The 27,155-nt window shown below is 38.2% G+C and overlaps 1 protein-coding gene across 8 annotated transcripts in view; it reads right to left on the reverse strand.

The window, feature by feature from the left end:
* The window catches only part of KHDRBS2 (KH RNA binding domain containing, signal transduction associated 2), a 773,215-nt gene that overhangs the window by 279,162 nt on the left and 466,898 nt on the right, over positions 1–27,155 (reverse strand). For all 8 annotated transcript variants that reach the window (XM_059880504.1, XM_024983848.2, XM_059880501.1 and 5 more), the window contains exons 5-6: positions 19,730–19,857; positions 8,835–9,033 (exon numbers count right to left, since the gene is read on the reverse strand). In XM_059880504.1, the coding sequence (XP_059736487.1) occupies positions 8,835–9,033; positions 19,730–19,857 (327 nt within the window). The remainder of the gene's footprint in view (positions 1–8,834; positions 9,034–19,729; positions 19,858–27,155) is intronic.

Consider the following 27,155-nt stretch of genomic DNA (forward strand, 5'->3'; position numbering starts at 1 on the left):
TGTGAACAAGTATATGGCAATACAATATATAACCTGGAATAAATGGACACATTCTTAGAAAAGTTGAATCTTTCAACACTGAACCAGGAAGAAATAGAAATTATGAACAACCCAATTATAAGCACTGAAATTGAAGCTGTGATAAAAAAAAAAAAAAAACTCCCCCAAAAGCCCAGGACCAGATGGCTTCACAGAAGTCTATCAAACATTTAGAAAAGAGCTAATGCCTATCCTTCTAAAAGTCTTTCAAAAAATTGCAGAGGAAGGAACACTTCCAAATTCATTCTTCGAGGCCACCATCATCCTGATACCAAAACCAGATGAAGACAACACACAAAAAAAGGAAACTACAGGCCAACATCACTGATGAACATAGATGCAAAAATCCTCAACAAAATTTTAGCAAACAGAATTGAGCAACACATCAAAAAGCTCATACACCATGATCAGGTTGGTATTATTCCAGAGATGCAAGCATTCTTCAATATATGCAAATCAAACAATGTGATACACTATATTAATAAACAAAGATAAAAACCACATGATCATCTCAATAGATGCAGATAAAGCCTTTGACAAAATTAAGCACCTATTTATGATTAAAGTTCTTCAAAAAATGGGCATAGAAGGAACCTACCTCGACATAGTAAAGGCCCGGTATGATAAGCCTACAGCAAAAATTATTCTCAATGGTGAAAAACTGAAAGCATTCCCCCTAAGATCAGGATCACGACAAAACTGTCCACTTTCACCACTGTTATTCAACATAGTTCTAGAAATCCAAGTGACAGCAATCAGAGAAGAAAAAGAAATAAAAAAGAATCCAGATCAGAAAAGAAGAACTAAAGCTCTCACTGTTTGCAGATAACATGATACTGCACATAGAAAACCCTAAAGATAGTATCAGAAAACTATTACAGCTAATAAGTGAATTTAGCAAAGTTGTGGAATACAAAATCAATACGGAGAACTCAGTTGCATTTCTAGATATTAACACTGAAAATCAGAAAGAGCAATTAAAGAATCAATCCCATTCACCACTGCAAAAAAAAGCATTAGATATCTAGGAATAAACGTAGGCATCTGGTCCAATCACTACATGGGAAATAGAAGGGGAAACAGTGGAAACAGTGTCAGACTTTATTTTGGGGGGGCTCCAAAATCACTGCAGATGGTGATTGCAGCCATGAAATTAAAAGATGCTTACTCCTTGGAAGGAAAGTTATGACCAATCTAGATAGCATATTCAAAAGCAAAGACTTTGCCAAAAAAGGTCCATCTAGTCAAGGCTATGATTTTTCCAGTGGTCATGTATGGATGTGAGAGTTGGACTGTGAGGAAAGTTGAGCACCAAAGAACTGATGCTTTTGAACTGTGGTGTTGGAGGACTCTTGAGAGTCTCTTGGACTACAGGGAGATTCAACCAATCCATTCTAAAGGAGATCAGCCCTGGGATTTCTTTGGAAGGAATGATGCTAAAGCTGAAACTCCAATACTTTGGCCACCTCATGAAAAGAGTTGGCTCATTGAAAGAGACCCTGATCCTGGGAGGGATTGGGGGCAGGAGGAGAAGGGGACAACAGACGATGAGACGGCTGGATGCCATCACCAACTCGATGGACATGAGTTTGGGTGAACTCTGGGAGTCGGTGTTGGACAGGGAGGCCTGGCGTGCTGTGATTCATGGGGTTGCAAAGAGTCAGACACGATTGAGTGACTGAACTGAACTGAAGGAGATGAAAGAACTACACACATAAAATTATAAGACACTAATGAAAAAAATCAAAGATGACATAAACAGATGGAGGGATATTCATTGTTCCTGGGTAGAAAGAATCAATATTTTGAGAATGACTATACTATCAAATGATATCTACTGATTCTATTAGATCTCTATAAAATTTCCAATGGCATTTTTCACAGAACTGGAACAAAAAAATTCAGAATTCATATGGAAACACAAAAGACCCCGAATAGCCAAAGCAGTCTTGAGAAAGGAGATTGGAGCTGGAGAGAACAAGCTTAATGACTTCAGGTTATACTACAAAGCTACAGTCATCAAGACAGTATGGTACTGGCACAAAAATAGAAATATAGACCAAATAAACAAGATAGAAAGCCCAGAAATAAACTCATCCATCTATGGGTACTTTATTTTTGACAAATGGAGCAAGAATATTCAATGGGGCAAAGACAGCCTCTTCAATAAATGGTGCTGGGAATACTGGACAGCCATATGTAAAAGAGTGAAAGTAGAACACTTCCTAATTCCATACACAAAGATAAACTCAAAATGGATTAAAAACCTAAATGTAAGATCAGAAACTAGAAAACTTTTAGAGGAAAACATAGGCAAAACACTCGATGACATAAATCAATGCAAGATCGCCTATGATCCACCTCCTAGAGTAATACAAATAAAAACAAAAGTAAACAACTGGGACCTGATTAAACTTAAAAGCTTTTTCACATCAAAGGAAACTCTAAGCAATGTGGAAAAAAAAAAAAAAAAAAAAAAACCTCAGAATGGGAAAAAAAAACAATAGCAAAGGAAACAACTGACAAAGGATTAATTTCCAAAATATACAAGCAGCTCATGCAACTCAATACCAGAAAAATAAACAACCTAATCAAAAAGTGGGGAAAAGGCCTAAACCTAAAGACTATTCTTCTCCAAAGAATACATACAGATGGCTAACAAACACATGAAAAGATGCTCAACGTTGCTCATTATACAGTTCGGTTCAGTTCAGTCACTCAGTCGTGTCCGACTCTTTGCAAACCCATGAATCGCAGCACGCCAGGCCTCCCTGTCCATCACCAACTCCCAGAGTTCACTCAGACTCATGTCCATCTAGTCAGTGATGCCATCCAGCCATCCCATCCTCTGTCGTCCCCTTCTCCTCCTGCCCTCAACCCCTACCAGCATCAGAGTCTTTTCCAATGAGTCAACTCTTCTCATGAGGTGGCCAAAGTACTGGAGCTTCAGCTTCAGCATCATTCCTTCCAAAGAAATCCCAGGGCTGATTTTCAGAATGGACTGGTTGGATCTCCTTGCAGTCCAAGGGACTCTCAAGAGTCTTCTCCAACACCACAGTTAAAAAGCATCACTTCTTTGGCGCTCAGCCTTCTTCACAGTCCAACTCTCACATCCATACATGACCACTGGAAAAACCATAGCCTTGACTAGATGGACCTTTGTTGGCAAAGTAATGTCTCTGCTTTTGAATATGCTATCTAGGTTGGACATAACTTTCTTTCCAAGGAGTAAGCGTCTTTTAATGTCATGGCTCCAGTCACCATCTGCAGTGATTTGGAGCCCAGAAAAATAAAGTCTGACACTGTTTCCCCCGTTTCCCCATCTATTTCCCATGAAGTGATGGGACCCGATGCCATGATCTTCGTTTTCTGAGTGTTGAGCTTTAAGCCAGCTTTTTCACTCTCCTCTTTCACCTTCATCAAGAGGCTTTTTAGTTCCTCTTCACTTTCTGCCATAAGGGTGGTGTCATCTGCATATCTGAGGTTATTGATATTTCTCCTGGCAATCTTGATTCCAGCTTGTGCTTCTTCCAGCCCAGCATTTCTCATGTACTCTGCATATAAGTTAAATAAGCAGGGTGACAATATACAGCCTTGATATACTCCTTTTCCTATTTGGAACCTGTCTATTGTTCCATGGCCAGTTCTAACTGTTGCTTCCATATGACCCAACAATTCTACCCCTTGCCATATACCTTGAGGAAACCAAAACTGAAAGAGTCACATGTATCCCATTGTTCACTGCAGCACTATTTACAGTAGCTAGAACATGGAAGCTACCTAGATGTCCATCATTAGATGAATGGATAAAGAATTTTTGGCATATATACACAGTGAAATATTACTCAGCCATAAAAAGAATGCATTTGAGTCAGTTCTAATGAGGTGGATGAACCTAGAATCATTATACAGAGTGAAGTGAGTCAGAAAGAGAAAGATAAATACCGTATTCTAACACATATATACGGAATCTAGAAAAATGGTACTAATTTATTTACAGGGCAACAATGGAGAAACAGCCATAGAGAATAGACTTATGAACATGGGGAGAGGGGAGGAGAGGGTGAGATGTACAGAAAGAGTAACATGGAAACTTACGTTACCATATATGAAATAGATAGCCTATGAGAATTTGCTGTATGGCTCAGGACACTCAAACAGAGGCTCTGTATCAAACTAGGGGGGTGGGATGGGGAGGGAGATGGGAGGGAGTTTCAAAAGGGAGGATATATATGTATACCTATGGCGGATTCATGTTGAGGTTTTACAGAAAACAGCAAAATTCTACAAAGCAATTATCCTTCAAAAATTAATTTAAAAAAAAAAGAAATGAAAAACCATAGCTTTGACAAGACGAACCTTTATCAGCAAAGTAATGTCTAATACTAATGATGGTTTTAAACAGCAGTCTCATTGATGGTGAGCCACAAAGAGATGATCTGGCCACCTGTAGACAGTCATGTGACCAGAGCCTTAGCAGGGAAGGAAGAAAAATGTGAAGAGTGAATTGCTCTGTAGTGTCATTTATAATAAAGGGAAACTTGTCTAAGAAATTTTATCTTAAAGTGAAGAACTCCTTTGATATTTGCACCATAAACTTATCATGGTCCTGTTATTTTGCTACTGAGACACTTAAACTTTTGTTTAAGAGGAATCAATTGTTTAAAATTAAAGCAGAGAGCAGCAGCCTTTGAATGTTTGGATGGAGATATCAAAGACTAGTGTCAGAGATTATCAGCCAAGTGTTCAACTTTGTATGTATTCATTGGATTATTTATAGAAAAAATGAAAATATGACAGGTTTTAATAAAATATGTTTTTTAAGAGATAATATCTCCTTTTACTTATTATCAACAGTATGCTATTAAAGGTATAGTTAGGATATCTGCAAAATTTATAATATTTTTCTCCTTCTGTGGAAACTAATGTCTCTCCATATGACACTTGGAGCTGAGTCCCCAGGAACCGTGCTTGGATCCATGAACTTGTATCAGTGAACTTCACACCTGAACCACCCATGTCACTGGTGGCTAATGAGTGTAGATCCCAGATCTGATTTCCTGAAACTCTTGTTCTATAGTCATAGACACCTGGCATGCCCAAGTGAATATGATTCTCCTACCTAAGTATCTGAATTCTATTCAGCCAGCCAGCCAGTATCTGCAGGTGAGGAGAACTGGACGTGTAGATGTGGCAGTCCTAGGGTGGACGTATTTCACCACGAGCTGAGCCAAGTTGACCAGAGAAGCCAAATATCCAGTCTGTATGTTAGCATGGGATGAAAACATATGGGCACATAAAATAGAGAGGAAATGTGGGGAGACAATCCAGTGCCTCAGTCTAGCTGTTTCTTCAGCCCTGATGGCATTCCTATTACTGGACTTCATGACACCTGATAAAAGCAATGCTCACATGCTGAGGTGTAGGGAAGTCATTCTGGCCTATAAACATTAACTTGACTTTTTTGCTAACTAGAACAGTCAGTTTGATAACATACATTGTATATCTGCTTTAATTATTAAAGAAAAGAGTGCATTGACCAGAAGTAAAAAAATGTCCAAGTTTACAATAAGATTAAACGCTTCCCTTCCCAGGACACCAGTGTTAGTCCTGCTGGTTGATAAGATTCCCTTTGAATGTGCCAAGGCCATGCTGACTACCTGTGTATATGTTGATCTGGCTTTTCAGAAAACTTGAAGGGAAGAATCTCTAAATTGTTTGGTGCTCCTTCCTCTGACAAGACATAAAACTATGCTGAAAACCCTGCTTATCCTGAACAGTTCTTGAGAGTAATCTTGGAAGCTGTCTTCTGGGTTATTGTCTTAAGTTTGGCTCAAATAAAACTCTATTTTATTCCTATTATAGATAGTTTAGTGAATGTTTTCATCAACACAGCACCCCCCAGGTTTGTTTGTTCACTTATTTATTTATCATTAAAAGAAGATGATAGAGCTTCTCTATTTGAAAACAACTAATTTGCCCAGTTAATTTACAAAAAGTACCTAAATATTTGTGACTTCAGTGGGTCCATAATTTACCTAGGGAGAAACTGTAGAGTATGATACATAATGAAATTTTTATAATAGTTACTTCTTATTTACTGTCTATAATCTTCAGGGTACTCATGAATACTCATGTTTTAAGTGCTTATGGATGTTTATTTCTAATATTCAGTGCAGTCTTGTGAGGCTGAAATGATTATCCCCATTTTATAGAAGAGGAAACCCAGGACCCAGAGTGTTCTAAATTACACAGCTAGTGACACAGTTAGAATTCAAACTGTGGGATGCTGCTTTCTGTTTTGAAAGTCAGGTAAGGTCCACCCAGCAACACTACAGACTTTCCTGAAAGCCAAACACCACTAGCTCTCCAATGACCTTTCCATTCCCTCCACCCCCACCACCCTGTACTCAATTCAACAAATGACACCTCAATTTTATCTGGTTGGTAAGTTTAACCTGCGTTTCACAAAACTTCACAAAGTTATCTTTTACTCCTTTCTGTTTACACACATTCTCCCTCTGTGCCATCATCAAATCCTTCTAGATCATTTCCATAGACTCAGAATAGATCTCTTCTCACCCCTCTGAGCCTTGTTCTGTCCATGGGGATGTCACTAGCCTCCTTGTTTCTATTCCTGCGTCCATCTCATTGCATATTCTGTCCACTGCAATGTGTACAGAAGAAATCTTTTAAAACATAAACCTGCTCATGTGGCTTTCCTGCCTCAAACTCTCCAACAGCAACATGAATTGGCCTGCCCCACCCTTGTCCTTCTCTGTCTCCCCCACATACTCTCTAGCTCTGATGTTTTCCTAGCTGACCCCCAAACATTTTGAGCAGATTCTTCCCAGTGCCTTTCTGCTTGCTGTTTCCTTAACCATGGATGTGCTTATACAGATGCAGACCCTTGATCTAGACTCAGAGGTTTACTGAAACCTGAGTGAATGAACGAATTGATACTTTAAGTTTTAAAAAAATCAGATTTACAAGGCTCGACATACTTTCTTTACTTACTATAAGAACCATCCTCCTAAAATTTCCAATTCAGAATATAACCTTTTTCAGAATATACTCATGTTTCCGTAAAATCTTTATGCCTTTGCAGCTTACTGTTTTTGCCTTGCATTCCTTGATTTATTCACTACAAATTGGAATGAATGTGAAAGGCCACAATGCTTTTGTAGCTACATGAAAGACTACAGTTTTTCAAATCTTGTTCTCTTTTATTGTGCCATATAAGTGCTGTAAATTTATTTATTGATAACAATGTTGACTACTATTTCTCTCTTTTAATTTTCGAGATAAAGATCTGACTGTTTAGCTTTCTGTTTGGTAGACAAAAACATCATAGTGTCCATACACATGAATGTGGTAGACCTAGTTCCTCAGAGATTAAAAAAAGAAGACAAACAAAACAAAATAAAACAATTCCACTGTCCCTATTGTGGATTATTCATTCATTCATTTAAAAAGCACTTATTTCTGAAGCAGTACATATGTCTTACTGAAGAGACAGTAGGACCAGGACCAGGTTCTAAGTTTCTAGACCTATGGGCTTGTTCAGAAGGTAGAATACAACATCTGCTGCAGATTTTTCAATTTTTCAGACTAAGATTTTAAATATTGATAGCTGATGTTGTACAAAAGATACTTAGATGAACACATTTCCATTTTCCCATAGAAATGGATCGTTAAACTTAATATTTTTCTTCACTCTTAGAGACATTATTCCATGTTTCATATTTAATCAGTAACTTTCCTAAAAACTAACATGCTCTAACCATTAAAGTTCTTAGAGATGCCTAGCAAACATTTTTACTTTATTTTAGGATTAAGTTTTGCTTGATTATTGACCAATTCATAAAATATTTATATGCTTTTAATGAATAGAATGTGATGCTAACTGTCCCTGAAGAGTTTATATAACTAATAATTCACAAAGGACAGTGTATCTATGTTAGAATGAAGCAAACACCTAGGTTAGTGGATGGACATCTTGGAGAGGTTAAAGGCAAAATGTATCTGTTTCATAGGATGATAATCTGGTTGTGTCAATTCAATCAAACTTTTACAGTGGACTTATTATAGTTCCAAAAGTGAATAGGAAACTACCCCTTTTAACAAGTTTCACAATCCAGTAGGAGAAATGGAGACAGAAAGTAAAACATGTGATCAGCAGAAAGTTAACAACTCAGGTGAAAGGTTCAAAGGGAGTGTAACATAATACAGAGGATTAGAAGGGGAAAAGGTACTTAGAGACACTGCAATTCATATATTCATTCTGTACTGAGCTCTGAATTCACACCTGCCAATTCCTTATCTTTCATACACTCAGAGAGTAGGATATTTAAATGAAAAACCAACCACATGGTCTTAAATTACTAACAAAGTTTGTAATATAATCACATTATATTTGTCAAATATTTCTGAGTTATATTCATCTTTATCATGTCCCAGGAGAATCTTCTACATAATGACTATTCACATTATGTTCATAATTATTTCTTTTTGAAATGACTCAAGTCTTCTAAATATAAGAAAACCCCAAGATAGTTTGTTTTTTAAAATGTAAGCTATTTAACTGGTAATAACAAGTGATGGAACCTGTACAATGAAAGCTTTTTACAAAATGGCCTCATTTAAATGCACTACTACATTCTGTTGCAAATGACACTTGTTTCCTGCAACAAACATCATCTACTATACTGATGGTATATGAATGTCTTTGAAGATTAGCTTGATGCCCAACCAGTTTAACTCCTCCTAACAACTGATTTCTCAAGAGTACTTACATACGCTTCATACCCCTTGTGGGCTGGCAGAGGGGGTGCCCTGTATCCTGGCATGGTGGGTGACCCCCGGGCTCGCGGGGTAGGAACGCCTCTCGCTATAGGGGGCACTGGAAGAGCACCACGGGTCACAGTGGTCCCTCGAGGGGTGAGAATGCCTCGTCCAGGTGGTGGGGGAGGAGGAATGGCTCCCCCACGTCCCCTAGGAGAAACAGGCCAAGTACAGATGAGAAACAAGTGATGAGAGAAAGGAATTAAAGCTGGTGAATTTCTCATCTTACAGGCTGTATACAATGGGAAGAAAACCACATTAATTTCTGTATGTCTGAGAGTGTGAGTGTGTGTGTTTAATGGAGATTCTTTAAGATATAAAGCATTTTGACCTCCACAGAATAAGTTTTGTAAATATTGGGTATGACTTAGTTATCATGAAAACCGTATAAAATACTTTGATATTTTTTATAACACTAAAAATTTAAAGCAAAACAACCAAAAATTAACCCACTCTGATTTCTATTCCAAGTTTACCAAAAAGGCGAAAATGAGAGCAATGTCTAATATATGACTCACTGGTCCATTCAGAGCACCTAATTTTCAATGTCTCCTCCATGCTGGAGGTAACTGACAGTGATAGGTAATTTTGTCACTTAAAGAAAAAAAAAAACAAAAAACAAAAAAGCTGTATGCACTTTGACAATACTTGGAGCTAAGGGTATCATTCTGCTTATTATAGTAGCTTAGATTTAATTTAAGGTCACTTGAATCACAACTCATTGTCACTGATTTATTGTTATGCATGTAACCCTTTAAACAGCAGAGTCTCTGATATAATTTATTTCCTGGGGTAACTATGGTGCTAGTGAACACATGTGGACTCTGCTATAAAAATAATAACTGAGTACCTTGTACTGTAGTGCTGGACACAAAAGTAACTTGTACTAAAAGCATGAGATCAAATGGCTGCAGTTAATTGTTAAGTATTATGAGGCCTTTGGAAAGGTTGAATGTTTGTCTAAAATCTTTGGGCAAAACCATCATTATTTCACTTTTTATTTTGTCTGAAATTATGGCCTTCAGAAAGCACTACTTTCAGCAAGATCACTAAGCCTTTTAGGAAAATGATGATCATGGGATGTAGAATGGGAAAGACTAGAGGTCTCTTCAAGAAAATTAAAGATACCAAGGGAAATTTTCAGGCAAAAATGGGCACAATAAAGGACAGAAATGGTATGGACCTAACAGAAGCAGAAGATACTAAGAAGAGGTGACAAGAAAGCACAGAAGAACTATACAAAAAAGATTTTCATGATCCAGATAACCACAATGGTGTGACCACTCATCTAGAGCCAGGCATCCTGGAATTCAAAGTCAAGTGGGCCTTAGGAAGCATCACTATGAACAAAGCTAGTGGAGGTGATGGAATTCCAGTTGAGCTATTTCAAATCCTAAAAGATGATGCTGTTAAAGTGTTGCACACAACATGCCAGCAAATGTGGAAAATTCAGCTTTGGCCACAAGACTGCAAAAGGTCAGTTTTCATTCCAATCCCAAATAAAGACAATACCATAGGATACTCAACTACCACACAGTTGCACTCATTTCACATGCTAGCAAATAAATGCTCAAAATTCTGCAAGCAAGGCTTCAACAGTACATGAACTTCTAGATGTTCAGGCTGGATTTAGAAAAGGCAGAAGAATCAGAGATCAAATTGCCAACATCTGTTGGATCATCAAAAAAGCAAGAGTGTTCCAGAACAACATCTATTTCTGCTTTATTAACTATGCCAAAGCCTTTGACTGTGTGGATCACAATAAACTGTGGGAAATTCTTCAAAAGATGGGAATACCAGACCAACTCACCTGCCTCCTGAGAAATCTGTATGCAGGTCAGGAAGCAGCAGTTAGTATTGGACAGAACAACTGACTGGTTCCAAATAGGTAAAGGAGTACATCAAGGCTGTATATTGTCCCCCTGATTTTTTAACTTATATGCAAAATACATCATGATAAATGCTGTGCTGGATGAAGCACAAGCTGGAATCAAGATTTGAAGGAAAATATCAATAACCCCAGATATGCAGATGACACCACCCTTATGGCAGAAAGCAAAGAAGAACTAAAGAGCCTCTTGATGAACGTGAAAGAGAAGAGTGAAAAAGTTGACTTAAAGCTCAACATTCAGAAAACTAAGATCATGACATCTGGTCCCATTCAGAACAGATAAGATCAGATCAGTCACTCAGTCCTGTCTGACTCTTTGTGACCCCATGAATCGCAGCACGCCAGGCCTCCCTGTACATCACCAACTCCCAGAGTTCACTGAGACTCACATCCATCGAGTCAGTCATCTCATCCTCTGTCATCCCCTTCCCCTCTTACCCCCAATCCCTCCCAGCATCAGAGTCTTTTCCAATGAGTCAGCTCTTCGCATGAGGTGGCCAAAGTACTGGAGTTTCAGCTTCAGCATCATTCCTTCCAAAGAAATCCCAGGGCTGATCTCCTTCAGAATGGACTGGTTGGATCTCCTTGCGTCCAAGAGACTCTCAAGAGTCTTCTCCAACACCACAGTTCAAAAGCATCAACTCTTCGGCGCTCAGCCTTCTTCACAGTCCAACTCTCACATCCATACATAACCACAGGAAAAACCATAGCCGTGACTAGATGAACCTTTGTTGGCAAAGTAATGTCTCTGCTTTTGAATATGCTATCTAGGTTGGTCAACTTTCCTTCCAAGGAGTAAGCATCTTTTAATTTCATGGCTGCAGTCACCATCTGTAGTGATTTTGTAGCCCAGAAAAATAAAGTGTGCCACTGTTTCCACTGTTTCCCCATCTATTTCCCATGAAGTGATGGGACCGGATGCCATGATCTTCGTTTTCTGAATGTTGAGCTTTAAGCCAACTTTTTCACTCTCTACTTTCACTTTCATCAAGAGGCTTTTTAGTTCCTCTTCACTTTCTGCCATAAGGGCGGTGTCATCTGCATATTTGAGGTTATTGATATTTCTCCCGGCAATCTTGATTCCAGCTTGTGTTTCTTCCAGCCCAGCGTTTCTCATGATGTACTCTGCATAGAAGTTAAATAAACAGGGTGACAATATGCAGCCTTGACGTACTCCTTTTTCTATTTGGAACCAGTCTGTTGTTCCATGTCCAGTTCTAACTGTTGCTTCCTGACCTGCATACAAATTTCTCAAGAGGTAGATCAGGTGGTCTGGTATTCCCATCTCTTTCAGAATTTTCCACAGTTTATTGTGATCCACACAGTCAAAGGCTTTGGCATAAATAGATGTTTTTAATAAAGCAGAAATAGATGTTTTTCTGGAACTCTCTTGCTTTTTCCATGATCCAGTGGATGTTAGCAATTTGATCTCCGGTTCCTCTGCCTTTTCTAAAACCAGCTTGAACATCAGGAAGTTCACGGTTCACATATTGCTGAAGCCTGGCTTGGAGAATTTTGAGCATTACTTTACTAGCATGTGAGATGAGTGCAATTGTGTGGTAGTTTGAGCATTCTCTGGCATTCCCTTTCTTTGGGATTGGAATGAAAACTGACCTTTTCCAGTCCTGTGGCCACTGCTGAGTTTTCCAAATTTTCTGGCATATTGAGTGCAGCACTTTCACAGCATCGTCTTTCAGGATTTGTAATAGCTCAACTGGCATTCTATCACCTCCACTAGCTTTGTTCATAGTGATGCTTTCTAAGGCCCACTTGACTTGACATTCCAGGATGTCTGGCTCTAGGTCAGTGATCACACCATTGTGATGATCTGGGTCGTGAAGATCTTTTTCGTACAGTTCTGTGTATTCTTGCCATCTGGTCCCATTACATCATGGGAAATAGATCAGGAAACAATGAAAACAGTGACACACATTATTTTTACGCTCCAAAATAAAAAAATAGGCAAAAATTAGTTTATATTTCCATAGTGACTAAAGACATGTAGTTAAAAGATGCTTACTCTTTAGAAGGAAAGTTATGACCAATCTAGACAGCATATTAAAATGCAGAGACATTACTTTGCCATCAAAGTTCTGTCTAGTCAAAGCTATAGTTTTTCCAGTAGTCATGTATGGATGTGAGACTTGGACTCTAAAGAAAGCTGAGCACTGAAGAATTGATGGTTTTGAACTGTGGTGTTGGAGAAGATTTTTGAGAGTCCCTTGGACAGCAATGAGATCCAACCAGTCCATCCTAAAGGAAATCAGTCCTGAATATTTATTGGAAAAACTGCTGTTGAAACTCCAATTCTCTGGCCACCTGATTGTAAGAACTGACTCATTTGAAAAGACCCTGATGCTGGAAAGATTGAAGGCAGGAGAAGAAAGGGACAACAGAGGATGAGATGACTGGATGTCTTCACCAACTCAATGCACATGAGTTTGAGTAAACTCTGGGAGTTGGTGATGGACAGGGAGGCCTGCCTTGCTGTAGTCCATGGGGTCGCAAAGAGTCAGACAGGACTGCGTGACTGAATTGAATTGAACTGAACTGAACAGGTAGGAGTGTAGGTTATGCTTTCTGCTATGAATAGTAGGCAGTTGGCTTTTGTGGTAAATGAGCTTTAAGAATGAACAATAAGAATACTGGTAAAGCTTTTAAAAGTTTTCAATAGATTATAGAACTGATGAATAGAGAAATTATTAGGGAACTTATGGTGAATCTAATGTATAGAGAATGCTCTCCTATTTTGGGAGACCCTGAAAGGCCCAGTGCCCCCTTCAATCACAATATATCTAAGCCCATAATATTCTAAACTACTGTGATAACACAAAAGCCCATCTATAAAATGGAAATATAGACTAATTTTTGCCTTCACTGGGCTTCCTAACACTTCATATGTAAGATGTGCATATATCCAGGTTTGCCCAGTATAGTTCAGAATTATAACTGTTGTCCTAGTTTAGCATTTTAATACTTTTGAAAGTGTCCCTTGGGTGGGTAGTAAATCATGTCACCATACTTTAGCCACAAATTCTATTTATGCCATTGAACAATCACAGGTAAGTTGTTAAAACTCCCTGAGCCTGAGTTGTTATAACTGTTTTCTTAATGGGTAAAATAAGATTTCTGCTGCTGCTGCTGCTAAGTCACTTCAGTCGTGTCCGATTCTGTGCGACCCCATAGATGGCAGCCCACCAGGCTCCTCCGTCCCTGGGTTTCTCCAGGCAAGAACACTGGAGTGGGTTGTCATTTCCTTCTCCAATGCATGAAAGTGAAGTCGCTCAGTCGTGTCTGACCCTTCGTGACCCAATGAACTGCAGCCTACCAGGCTCCTCCATCCGTGGAATTCTCCAGGCAAGAGTACTGGAGTGGGGTGCCATTGCCTTCTTCCTGCTTTAGAATTACATTACGCTCACATCAAATCTAATTTCTCATTCCATTCCTTCATCAAGTGTCTCCCAGACAGAGCCTTGCCTGTCTCTTGAACCTGACTCATTATCTCTGATATCGTATGTTCTTACTCTGAAATATTAACCCTATATCTCTCATCAACTCAGATTTTCAATTCAACTCAAGATTGATATCACCTATTTAGAACATAGTGTTCCTGGCTGAACCAACACTATAGTGTTCTTTTCTCTACTTTTCTGACTTCTTGAAAGTTTTCTGTTCTTAATTCCATACTCCCTGCTCATTCCTGAATCAAATGAAATCTAGTTATTATTTTCTCCACTTTGTTGAAAATACTCTTGACTGGTGTCACCAGTATTTTACTAGTTTCCAAAGCCACTGGGTTCATTTACATAGTCCCATATCACAGTACCTGCTACATTTATCACTGTGGGTTATAAATGCCTTCTTTGGATATGTATAACTCTGCTTATCTTCCCAGTCTTCCTTTTTACTCTTCAGGTTTATTCACTGACATCTGCTCCTAGGCCCTACTTGGGAGATTATTGTCACTATTTTCTGTGCCTCACAGTGCACTTTGCAGTCTCTCACTCTGATGGCTGTTAGCACTTTCTTCCCTACCATACACCATAACCTGGACCATGTATCCTTAGCTGGTCTGCATGTTAGAGTCACCTAAAATTCGTTGAAAACGTCCAGACTCCAGACTCTACTCCACGATGATTAAATCACAGTCTCCAGCAGCAGTGATCTTCAGTGATTCCAATGTGCTAACCAGTTTGGCCATGGTGTCAGAGAGTCAGATATGACTGAGCAACTGAACTGAACAGAACCAGTTTGGGAAACAGTGCTTAACATGTGTCATCTAACTTAAAAATCTTGACAAAGTTGTCACATAGCTATTTCTAAGCTATTATAAAAGATTGAGAACCAAGTCACATAAAATACAAGTCATGTTCCCAAGGACACACCAGCAATCCATAGACCTAGGATCAATTATAGGAATAATTATATTCTTCATTAAACTTGGTCTTTTACCTAATTTTAATGGATGCCATTAATCTCTAACCAGGGCATACATCAGAGATTTATCCTGTGTAGGACCACTCTCTGATCTCCAACATCTAATCAGGTACTGAAAATAAAGTGAAAATGAAAGCCGCTCAGTTGTGTCTGACTCATTGCAACCCCATGGACTATACAGTCTGTGGAATTCTACAGGCCAGAATACTTAAGTGGGTAGCTTTCCCCTTCTTCAGGGGATCTTCCCATGGGTTGGGAATCCAGGTCTCCCACATTACAGGCAATTCTTTACCAGCTGAGCTAAATGGGCAGCCCAACCAGAAACTAATTCATAAAAATTTTCATCTCTAATCTCATCACTTACCTCTAATATTCTGAGCGGTATTTATTTCTGGGTGGAATAATGGACTTGCCTTTTCACTGGGTTCTCTGCCATGAGTGTCTATCTCTCTGTGTCTTTCTCTAATTTTTCTCTGTCATCACAGTGGTGATTGAGTCATCTTTCTTAGAAACAAATGTGATTACTCTTCTCTTTCACAAGCTCCATTTGTTCTATCTATTTGTCAGTTCTCATTTTTGCTGCTGCTGCTAAGTCGCTTCAGTCGTGTCCGACTCTGTGTGACCTCATAGATGGCAGCCCACAAGGCTCCCCCATCCCTGGGATTCTCCAGGCAAGAACACTGGAGTGGGTTGTCATTTCCTTCTCAATGCATGAAAGTGAAGACGCTCAGTAGTGTCTGACTCTTAGCGACCCCATGGACTGCAGCCTACCAGGCTCCTCCATCCATAGTTCTCATTGTAGCAAACAAACAAAAATTACTTCAAAGACTGCTTCAATATTTTTCTAATGTTCACATTCATCCAACATGTAGTGGTGATATATGTAAAGATCTTAAATCTTCAATTATGTAATGTTTTTATTGTTCAGTAGCTAAGTCATGTCCGACTCTTTGTGACCCCATGGACTATAGCACATCAGTGTCCTCTGACCTCCACTGTCTCCCAGAGTTTGCTCAAGTTTATGTCCATTGAGTTGGTGATGCTATCGAACCATCTCATCCTCTGTAGCCACCTTCTCCTTTTGATTCAATCTTTCCCAGTGTCAGGGTATTCAGCAATAAGCTAATTCTTCATATCAGATTTGTCATAGCTTTCTTTCCAAAAAGCAAGCATCTTTTGATGCTTATTCTTACAATTGCAGATGCATTTCATCATGTGGTCTGAAACAGAAGACATCAGAGTTCTGCTACATTTACTTTTATTAATGTTAATATATTAATGACATTAAGATGGCATTGAAATTAAGGTTTAATTTTCAATATTAGTTCTCTTTTTTACATATGCAGTATCAGATTAAGCAAAGCTTTCAATCAAATTTTTTCCAAGGTATTTAAAAACCAAGAATACAATGCTCTATCCTTTACTAAACAATTGGAGAAATTAATACTTTAGAGTAAAAACTCACTAAAGTTGAAATTTTATATGGCTTACTCAAATATGGCAGCTATATTATTATCTTAAGAAACATCAATAACAAAACAAAATCCTTTAATAGAATTATTTTATAATTTCAAAAACAGGTTAATGCATTATTTTTAAAAAATGGTCCCAATTCCAAGGAATATAGAATATAAAAAGACTAGTTCCCTGTATACTCGTTCAATACATACTTGGTGGTGGTGGTTTAGTTACTAAGTCATGTCCATCTCTTTTGACCCCATGGACTATAGCCCACCAGGCACCTCTGTCCATGGGATTTCCCAGACAAGAATACTGGAGTGGATTGCCATTTCCTTCTCCTTTAATACATAATTTACACAATAAAAAACTGCCAAAATTATCACTTTTTTAACTACAAAAATGACAATTTCATTATTTAAACACTAAGATATGATCAATTTAATATTAGTTGCAGTGATGTCATCCCCCAACCCATAAAAATGGGGTTAATATAAGGGTTTTATAAAAGGCTGATTCTATAAAAGGTATATCCATAAAAATAAACTGTTTCTGGGTAGCATTAGAATGCTCAATTATAAAAAAAAAAACTTTTAAAGAATAAAATGTAAAAATAATCACTGAAACATTTTCAGAAGGTTTTTCATTAGGCAAAGTAATTGCATAACTGCCAGGTTTTACATTTAGATAGTCAATTATTTCCTTGATACTTTATTTGGGGAATTTTTCATTCTTATTTTTTTCCTGATAAGTATAAACGTTTTGATGTGTGTGATTAAAGGTTAAAACCAATGATGGAAGGTGGTTAAAATATTTGGGACATAATTGAAAAAAAAAAAAAAAAGGCACAGTTCAGAGGGATAGGGTGAGGAAAGAGGTGGGAAGGATTTCAGGATGGAAGGATGCATATATAGCTGTGACTGATTCATGTTGATGTATGGCAAAAATTGTTACAAAATTGTTAAGTAATTATCCTCTAATTAAAATAAATAATTTAATTAAAAAAGAAAAATAAATTAATGATGATGTTAATAAAAGCAAATAAAAGGCAAATTGAATTAGTAAAGTATCTTGGAATCTCTGGAGATGGTTTCTAGGCATTATACTACTCTAATTCTAAGACATTTAAAGATTTGAAAGCCAACTTCAACAGAATAAAGAGGACAGAATTACACAGTCTCTGTGTGAAATGTGTGAGTATTTTTCATTTTACCTCTTTACAGAACAATGCTTTCTGTTGAAAGACTGACAAACACAGAATCCTACAAAACAAATTCTGATACAGAAAGATTCCAGTTTATTTGCGAAGTTAATAATATCAGATAAAATATTCTCTAATGACATTGCACAACCCAATATAACTAAACTTAAAGTATTTTTACACTCACCCATGTATGTAATATACATCTGGCTTTCTGGACTCTTTATTTATTTAAATATCTACTTACTTACCTCCATCTATCATTATCCTCATTTATCTTTATACCTATCTGGCAAGACTGTATCAATTCAAGGGCCACTTAAGGCACCAAAAATTTGAAGTTTTCTCTTTATGCAAGGTCATCCTGGTTCAAAGATGTGTATAACTATATCATCTGCTTGCCTTAATCCTGGGGACAAGACCAGAGTAAAAAGTCTCAGGTTTGCTCCTCTTTTCTTTTTGGAACAGTTATTAAGAGCTCAGACTCTGAATTTTGGAGTCAGACTGTTTATGTGTTCTCAGGCATATTGGTTACATCTTTATCAGTTGCTCACCTGTAGATAATGCTTAACAGTACGCTGGTGATAATTTATGTAAAGCTCTTATGAGCTGCGGGGAGCGAGCGCCTCTGGCAAAGGTCATGAGGAAGGAGGCTTGGCATACGCAAAGGCGGGATCAAGCCTCAGGAGTCTCCCTGGAAATTCTCGAGCAATCTACCCCCAAAGCCAGAGTCTGCCTACTTTCTGCTTTGTGCTTTCACCTACACCTCTGACTTTACGGGGGGCTGTCCCCCACGACCTCTCTGAAAAAAGAGTTAGCTTACAGCTCCAGTTAATAATTCCTGGGTGTGACAGTGTTTAACCTACAAACTCCTTTGGAAATCCTCTAGCCTGCCTGAATAGGTTTTTCCGGCCACATGTGATTGTTCAGAGCCTCCCAACTGTGAGAGGCAGGAGATGTTCTAAACAGTCTAAACACAGATTCTTTTGAGTAGTTAAAAGATTGATTAGAAATTGTATTGGTGAAGGGATTTTCACTTGTTGGGCCAATGTTTGCTGTTAAGTTTCCATATCCCTTACCTGCTGTGTCCCTGGCAGTGTATTGATTAATGTAGTTGGTGTAAGTAGTAGCTTTAATGTTTGTAACCTGGGACCCTTGAGTTAATTCTTTTTCTTGTTATAGCCCACCACACCTTTGCTCTGTAGGAATGCAACTTTATCTAATGCTTTTTGGAGGCTGGCGTCTGACTTGAGAATAATCACCTTTAGAGAAAAAGGCCTCTGGGCCAGAAGATGATGCAAATCACCTAAACTTTTGCATATGATATGTTTGCAGGAAGAAAGCCTGGCTTACTGCATGACTCTACCCCTTCCCCCATTATCCTCTATGCATAACTTAAGGTATAAAAACTACTTTGGAAAATAAAGTGCGGGCCTTGTTCACCGAAACTTGGTCTCACCATGTCGTTCTTTCTCTTACCTTCTGGCTGAATTATTCAGCCTCTTTTCTACACTGAATTTCCTCACTGAGCTATCCTTATTTCAGCCTCTTTTCTCCACTGAATTTTCCTACTGAGCTATCCTCATTCTATTACTCTTTATATCCTTAATTAACGTTTAATTAAGCAATTGTTTCCTGATCTTCGCCGACGCCGTTCCCGCTTCGAATTCCCTGGATCAGCCGGGGCTGGTCCCCGGCAATGAGCTATATAAGCATCTGTTGTTGTTGATTTTTTTGTCAGTGGTAGTTATTGTTGCTGATGTTGTTTATTCCTAGCTGTGATCATGACACAGAACAGGCCAGTGAGGGATTGCCATGCTTAGTGACTGTTAATTTATTTAAAGCAAGAAGTAATGTACCTTGATGGAGCTGTGGGGGCTATTCTTATCCCTCTGCCTCTAACACCTCTGCCACGACCAGAGTCCTCTGAGCCATTTAAGTAAGATAATTCACGTAGTTGTTCCTGACGAATTTCATCATTATAGTCCTAGGAAAAACAAAAAACAAAAAACACATGACCTGTTGAGTTAAAATGGGGCCTGGAGTTCTTAGAACTGAACAAACACAGTAAGAAAAAGTTGTTTTTTTTTTTTTTTTTATTTGCTGGAGGCACATACAAAAATCCAAAATGATGTAAAAGTAAACATACTGTAAGTTCTTAGTTTTATAGAGAGAAATTGAAATTGCTTCTTTTGTCAAGGAAGTACACAGCTGGAAATCAAATGAGATTTGCTGGGATATCACTTTATATGTTAGCCAGAAAAGAAAAGATAACAATACAGAACAAGATTTTAGAAGGTACCACGGTTATGGTTGCTCATAAGAGAAACAACTTTAGTAGAATGAGTATGTGCAGATTGTGTATGACTGCATAACACTCAATTATCCCTGACATAGACTGAAGAGGGTCAACTCCAAGGAGCAAAGTAGACATTGTGGTAAAATAATTTAAAAATTCAGTGAATGGCCAGTTTCAGACAACTTGAAAGCTGTGCAATTGAACTAAACAACTTGATGAGCAGTGTTTAAAAATAAATACTTTCCTATGTGTTCTAGCTATGGGCTGATGGAGAATAATAGCCAGAGCAGAAAGCAAGCTTCATAGCAGTCAGAGACTGGGTCAAAGTCAAAGAGACTAGCTTGGTCCTGCACCAGTGTGGAAACATACCTGTCATTTAAATAGGACCAAATAATGACCTGAGTCACTGAAGATGAATGCTATCTGCAAAAAACTAGTGTCAGTCTTACATGTTCCTCTTTTCACTGCTACACTTATGTGAATGTACACACACACACACACACACACTCCTGGTGGAGCAATGCAAAACTGGATAATTGGTATTTTTGCCAAATGGGCAATCCAAGTAAATTCTATTTCATTAAAGATGGGTTTAGGTGAAAGTCATGAGCTATCTAGGAATTGAGATGAGAAATATTTGTAGCAATGTTTGGGTTAACATAAATGATGTGTGAAGTCTTGTTGTGGACACTTGAGCCAGGTTAGCTCTATGCATGTGAGTTATAGTAACAGCACATGGAAACTGTGCACTCACCTGCATAGCCCAGCCTAGAAGATGGGGGAATGCATGCAATCTACAAACATTTCTAACACAAATTTTACCTCAAGCTCCCAAAACTATTTTGTTCACAAGTAAAAGTACTAGTCATCCCAAAGCATTTACTTTTTATTTTTAACATGTTGCTTTCATGTTCACCCTGTCCAGCACCTGACTATAGTGATAATGGATTCAGGAGAGTAGACTGACAGAAGAGCTATTGACAATTAACAAGTCATATATTACTCAATTTATACCTCTTATTTTTCACATTCATACAGCAATAAAACTGAAGAATTAACATGCCTAATATTTTATTAGGATTGGGGAATGTGACGAATTGCTACTTCTGATTGAAATGAGTAGTCACTATCAAATGAAAAATTAATTCCATAATGTTTCTCCCATGTAATATTCCTAATTTGACAGCAGATTTTTGCAGCTTCTTATCTAATGAAAATCCATGGGCCCCCAAAGTTGTTTTTATTTATTTTAATTGAAGAATAATTTCAATATTGTGATGGTTTTTGCCATACATTAATGTGAATTGGCCATAGGTATACATATATGTGTCTCTTCCATCCTGAATCCCCTCTTCCACTTCTCTCCCCACCCTATCCCTCCAGGTTGTCATGAATTAAAAAAAGAGACATATTCTAATTCTTGCAACATTGAAGACTGAGAAAAAGTTAACAAATTGCAGATAAATTTATACATGTAATATTACTTTAAAGCATATATTATGACAGAATTAGACAATGTACTATTATGAATATTAATGTCAAAAGTTGACACTAAAATTAAGTTAGCTCTTAGTGTAAGCAAAACACTATTGCTAATATGTAATCAAATTTCTTATGAGCTAGCTAGATATAATATATTTTAAAAACTGGATCATCTTCCAGGGTTGTGTTGGCCAACTGAACTCAGAGCTGTAACTGCAGATGTAACTGACAATAGAATTCCTCTTGCTTTGTTCTGAACTCATATTTCTCCCAAGGCCATCTACCCAAGAGCAACTCCCAGTGAATGATCAAATGTGATTGAAATGCTAAAATAAGTGATACCTGGGAGTTACAGGTCTCCTCTGCCTGTGCCACAAGGATTTCTAGACAGCCAAGCTGAATTTCCCTGTAATGCCATTTTCCCAGGCTGTCTAGGACCTCTCTTTACTTTGGGTCAGATATTCTATTGTGAGGGCTCTCCAGCCTTCCTTGGCTCCCTCTTTACTTACCGATTTATCTTTTTAGCCACAAAAACATTTTCCTTAATGAAGTCCTTATATGTCTAATCCAAGTTAATCCTGATTCTGGGAGAACCAGAACTAACATAGAGAATGCTGACAAAATCAAGCTCCCAACATTACAGGCTGAGAGCTTTGGTATATCCATTGATGTAAATGCTGGTGGAGCCTATTCTATTCAACATACCTTGTACTCTGATTAATTAGAATATTTGTCACTCTCTTATTTTAAAATGATTACATATAAATTAAACATGGAACAGATTGCTGATTAGCAAAATGTGTTAATTGCTCAGTCCTATCTGGCTCTTTGTGATGCCATGGATTATTGTCCACCAGGTTCCTCTATCTATGAAATTTTCCAGGCAAGAATACTGGAGTGGGTTGCCATTCCCTTTTCCTGGGTATCTTCTCAACCCAGAGTTCAAACCTGGTTTCCTTCATTGCAGGCAGGTTCTTTGTCATCTGAGCCATGAGAGAAGCCCCACTGACTAGCAAAAAGGATAGTAATTGATATTTTAAGAAAATAAATTGAATGTTGTCCACTTTTCTAAATCATTTCACTTAATAAAAAGGTATGGGAGAGTCACAGAATGAGCAAAACAAGACATGTTTTAGGCTTTAGCTAAGGTAGATGAATTGTGGAAACAATGAAATTCTATTTAGTATGTACCTGTGTGATGTAGTGAGAGAGGGTGGGCAACCACAAGCTCTTCAAGAATACCTTAGTGGAAGGTGTACAATATGACTTGGGAAGGTAGGAATAAAATACATTTTAATGCAGAAATGGCTATAAGTATAATGACACCATTAACCAGAGAAAGAAAGGAATGAAAAAAGTTTGAATGTAGAGAATTTACATTTGATCTTGATAACCTTAGTTTAAAATGCTAAGGAAACATTAAGGTTTATCTTAGAAATTCAGAGATGGGTTGGGGGAGTAATTCTGAATGTCATTTGCATGTTAAATTTGAATGTCAAATTTGGAGTAAATTTGAATGTCATTTGTGATAAATGAAACAGATATTGCATAAGAGAATTGCAAAGTAATAGGGACAAACATTTTTTAATCATACTTTTAATACAAATTTATATCATTGAAGAAAAATCAGTCGATACATTAATTACAATATTCAGTTCAGTTCAGTCACTCAGTCATGTCCGACTCTTTGTGACCCCATGAATTGCAGCACGCCAGGTCTCCCTGTCCATCACCAACTCCTGGAGTTCACTCAGACTCACATCCATCGAGTCAGTGATGCCATCCAGCCATCTCATGCTCTGTTATCCCCTTCTCCTCCTGCCCCCAATCCCTCCCAGCATCAGAGTCTTTTCCAATGAGTCAACTCTTCGCATGAGGTGGCCAAAGTGCTGGAGTTTCAGCTTTAGCATCATTCCTTCCAAAGAAATCCCAGGGCTGATCTCCTTCAGAACGGACTGGTTGGATCTCCTTGTAGTCCAAGGGACTCCCAAGAGTCTTCTCCAACAGTTCAAAAGCATCAATTCTTTGGCACTCAGCTTTCTTCACAGTCCAACTCTCACATCCACATATGACCACTGGTAAAACCATAGCCTTGAGTAGACAGACCTTTGTTGGCAAAGTAATGTTTCTGCTTTTGAATATGCTATCTAGGTTGGTCATAACTTTCCTTCCGAGGAGTAAGCATCTTTTAATTTCATGGCTGCAGTCACCATCTGCAGTGATTTTGGAGCCCCCCAAAAATAAAATCTGACAATGTTTCCACTGTTCCCCATCTATTTCCCATGAAGTGATGGGACCAGATGCCATGATCTTAGTTTTCTGAATGTTGAGCTTTAAGCCAACTTTTTCACTCTCCTCTTTCACCTTCATCAAGAGGCTTTTTAGTTCCTCTTCCCTTTCTGCCATAAGGGTGGTGTCATCTGAGGTTATTGCTATTTCTCCCAGCAATCTTGATTCCAGCTCTTGCTTCTTCCAGCCCAGCGTTTCTCATGATTACAATATTAGGACTATTAAATTACTAGGTTTTTAATAAACTCAAGTTTTTCTAAGTATGCAACTAAAGTATATATATATATCACTGTATTTATGGTAATAAAGTATCTAGCTCTTTAAAATAAATGATAAATAATTTTAAATGCCCAAATGTAAAGCTACTGAAACTCTAAGTATTCTCTAGACTAAATATATCTTGTGTATTATTTTCTTGATATAAATTTAATTTTCTAAACTCCAAAGCTTTTAAATGTGTATCATGTGCTCATATCCAGTTCCTCATTAAGCACAGATCAAACTTTGAATTAATCGTTCGTTACTAGGTCATGAATCCAGCTGAAACTAGAGCATCTTGCTGCTAAGTCACTTCAGTCGTGTCTGACTCTGTGCGACCCCATAGACGGCAGCCCACCAGGCTCCTTGTCCCTGGGATTCTCCAGGGAAGAACACTGGAGTGGGTTGCCATTTCCTTCTCCAGTGCCTGAAAGTGAAAAGTGAAAGTGAAGTTGCTCAGTCGTGTCCGACTCTTAGTGACCCCATGGACTGCAGCCTGCCAGGCTCCTCCGTCCATGGGATTTTCCAGGCAAGAGTCCTGGAGTGGGGTGCCATTGCCAACGTTTAATTGAAGCATATGTTCCTGATATTTTTGTTACTTAGAATCTTAAAATTACTAGTAAAAAAAGAAATGCTCCACGATTGCATTGCAAATGTGATATTATAAAAAATATACTACAACCTGAATTGGAGACAAGATATTTGAGTAGAAGGACTTGAGCTCATCTCCTCTGAAAAATAAGATAAAATAAAATAAAATTTAAAAACTCCACCAAAATCACAACTAAATATTGACCAAGCATCAACCAAAAATACTGGAACTAACAAAAATTGATAGTCTACCTCCAAAGACAAAGAAGCCACATTAAGATGGTAGGAGGTATGCATTTGTGATCTAATTAAATCCAATATCCACTGAGTAGGTGACCCACAAACTGGACAATAATTGTACTGCAGAAGCTCTCCTACAGAAGTGATCATTTTGAGACACACAGCAGGCTCCCAGGACTGGGGAGTCTGGCATTAGGAGGAGGAACTTCTAGAGCCTTTGGTTTGGAGGCCAGTGAGGCTTAATCTCAGGAGCTCCACAAAATTTGGGGAAAGAAAGTCTGCTTTTAGCAGCACAGACAAGCTCTTGTGCATGCTGGGACCCAGGGAAAAAGCAGTAACTTCACAGGAACATGAGCCAGACCATGGTTTTTAAGGGTCTCTTGTGGTGGCAGGGGCAGCTGTGGATCACTGTAGGAATGAGGACATTAATAATACAGGGGTCATAGAGTGCTAACTGGGATGAGCCTTCTGGAGGTTACTTTTTTGGCAATAAGATCTGGACTCACCCAATAGACTACAGTCTCCAGTGCTAGGATGCTTCAGGCCTAACAAGGAACAGGGCAGAAACGCAGATTCACACATCAGCAGATAGGCTGCCAAAAGTGCTACTGAGCTAACAGCCACTTGTAAACACACCATTTGGCATGGATCTTCCTACATGATATCTTGCTCACTAGTGGTCAGACACTAGTCCCTTCCACCAGGAAGCCTGCACAAAGTTCTGGTCCAGTCTCACTCACCAAGAGCAGACACTAGAAACAAGTGGAGCTACAATCCTGCATTTGTGGAATGGAGGCCATGAATACAGACAAAATGAGATAGCAGAGAAATATGTCCCAGATGAAAGGACAAAATAAAACCCCAGAAGAACAGGTAAGTGAAATGGAGGTAGGAAATCTACCCCAAAATAAATCAGAGTAATGATGGTAAAGATGACGCAAGGTCTTGGAGAAAATGGAGATACAGACCTAGAAGATACAAGAAATTTTTAACAAAGAGCTAGAAGATAGAAAGAACAAACAGCTGAAGAATAAAATAACTGAAATAGAACATACACTAGAAGGAATCAGGAGCAGAATAAATGAGGCAGGAAAACTGATAAGTGATCTGGAAGATAGAATGATGGAAATCATCAAGTGGAACAGAATAAAGCAAAAAGGACTGGAAAGAAATGAGGAAAGTTAAGAGACTTCCAATATTAAATGCACCAAGATTTGCATTATATAGTCCCAAAGGAGAAGATAGAGAAAGAGACTGAGAAAATATTTGAAGAGAAAATAAATGAAAACTTCACTAAAGGGGAAAGAAAACAGTCAAACAAGTTCAGAAAGTGCAGAGATTCCTATACAAGAAAAGCCAAGGAAGAACATTCCAAAACACATGTTAATCAAATTGACAAAACTTAAAGACAAAGAAAATATACTAAACTCAGCAAAGGAAAAGCAATAAATAACAAACAAGGGAATCCCATAAGACTATCATCTGATTTTGTTCATCAGAAACTTTGGAGACCAGAAGGGATTTGCATGATATATATAGAGTGGTGAAAGAGAAAAATTTTCAACCAAGAATACACAACAGAGCAAGGTTCTCATTCAGATATGAAGAGACCAAACGATCTATAACAAGCAAAAGCTAAGAAAATGGTAATAAAGATATTTTTTGTTGTTGTTCAGTCACTAAGTCATGTCTGACTCTTTGAAACCCCATGGGCTACAGTATGCCAGGTTTTCCTGTCCTCCACTATCTCCTAGAGTTTGCTTAAGTTCATGTCCATTGAATTGGTGATCTATCTAACTATTTCATAATATATATCAATAACTACTTTAGGTATAAGTGGATTAAATGCTCCAACCAAAAGACAGACTGGCTGAATGGATACAAAAACAAGACCCATATATACGGTGTCTACAAGAGACGTATTTCAGACCTAGGAACACAAGAAAACATACAGACTGCAAGTAAGGAGATGGAAGACATTGCTTCATGCAAATAGAATTCAAAAGAAAGCTGGAGTAGCAATACTAATATCAGACAAAATGGACTTTAAAATAAAGACTATTACAGGAGACAAGGAAGAACACCACATAATGATCAAGGAATCAATCTGAGAAGAAGATATAACA

The sequence above is a fragment of the Bos taurus genome, chromosome 23 (assembly GCF_002263795.3).
Source record: "Bos taurus isolate L1 Dominette 01449 registration number 42190680 breed Hereford chromosome 23, ARS-UCD2.0, whole genome shotgun sequence".
NCBI classification, from domain to species: Eukaryota; Metazoa; Chordata; class Mammalia; order Artiodactyla; family Bovidae; genus Bos; species Bos taurus.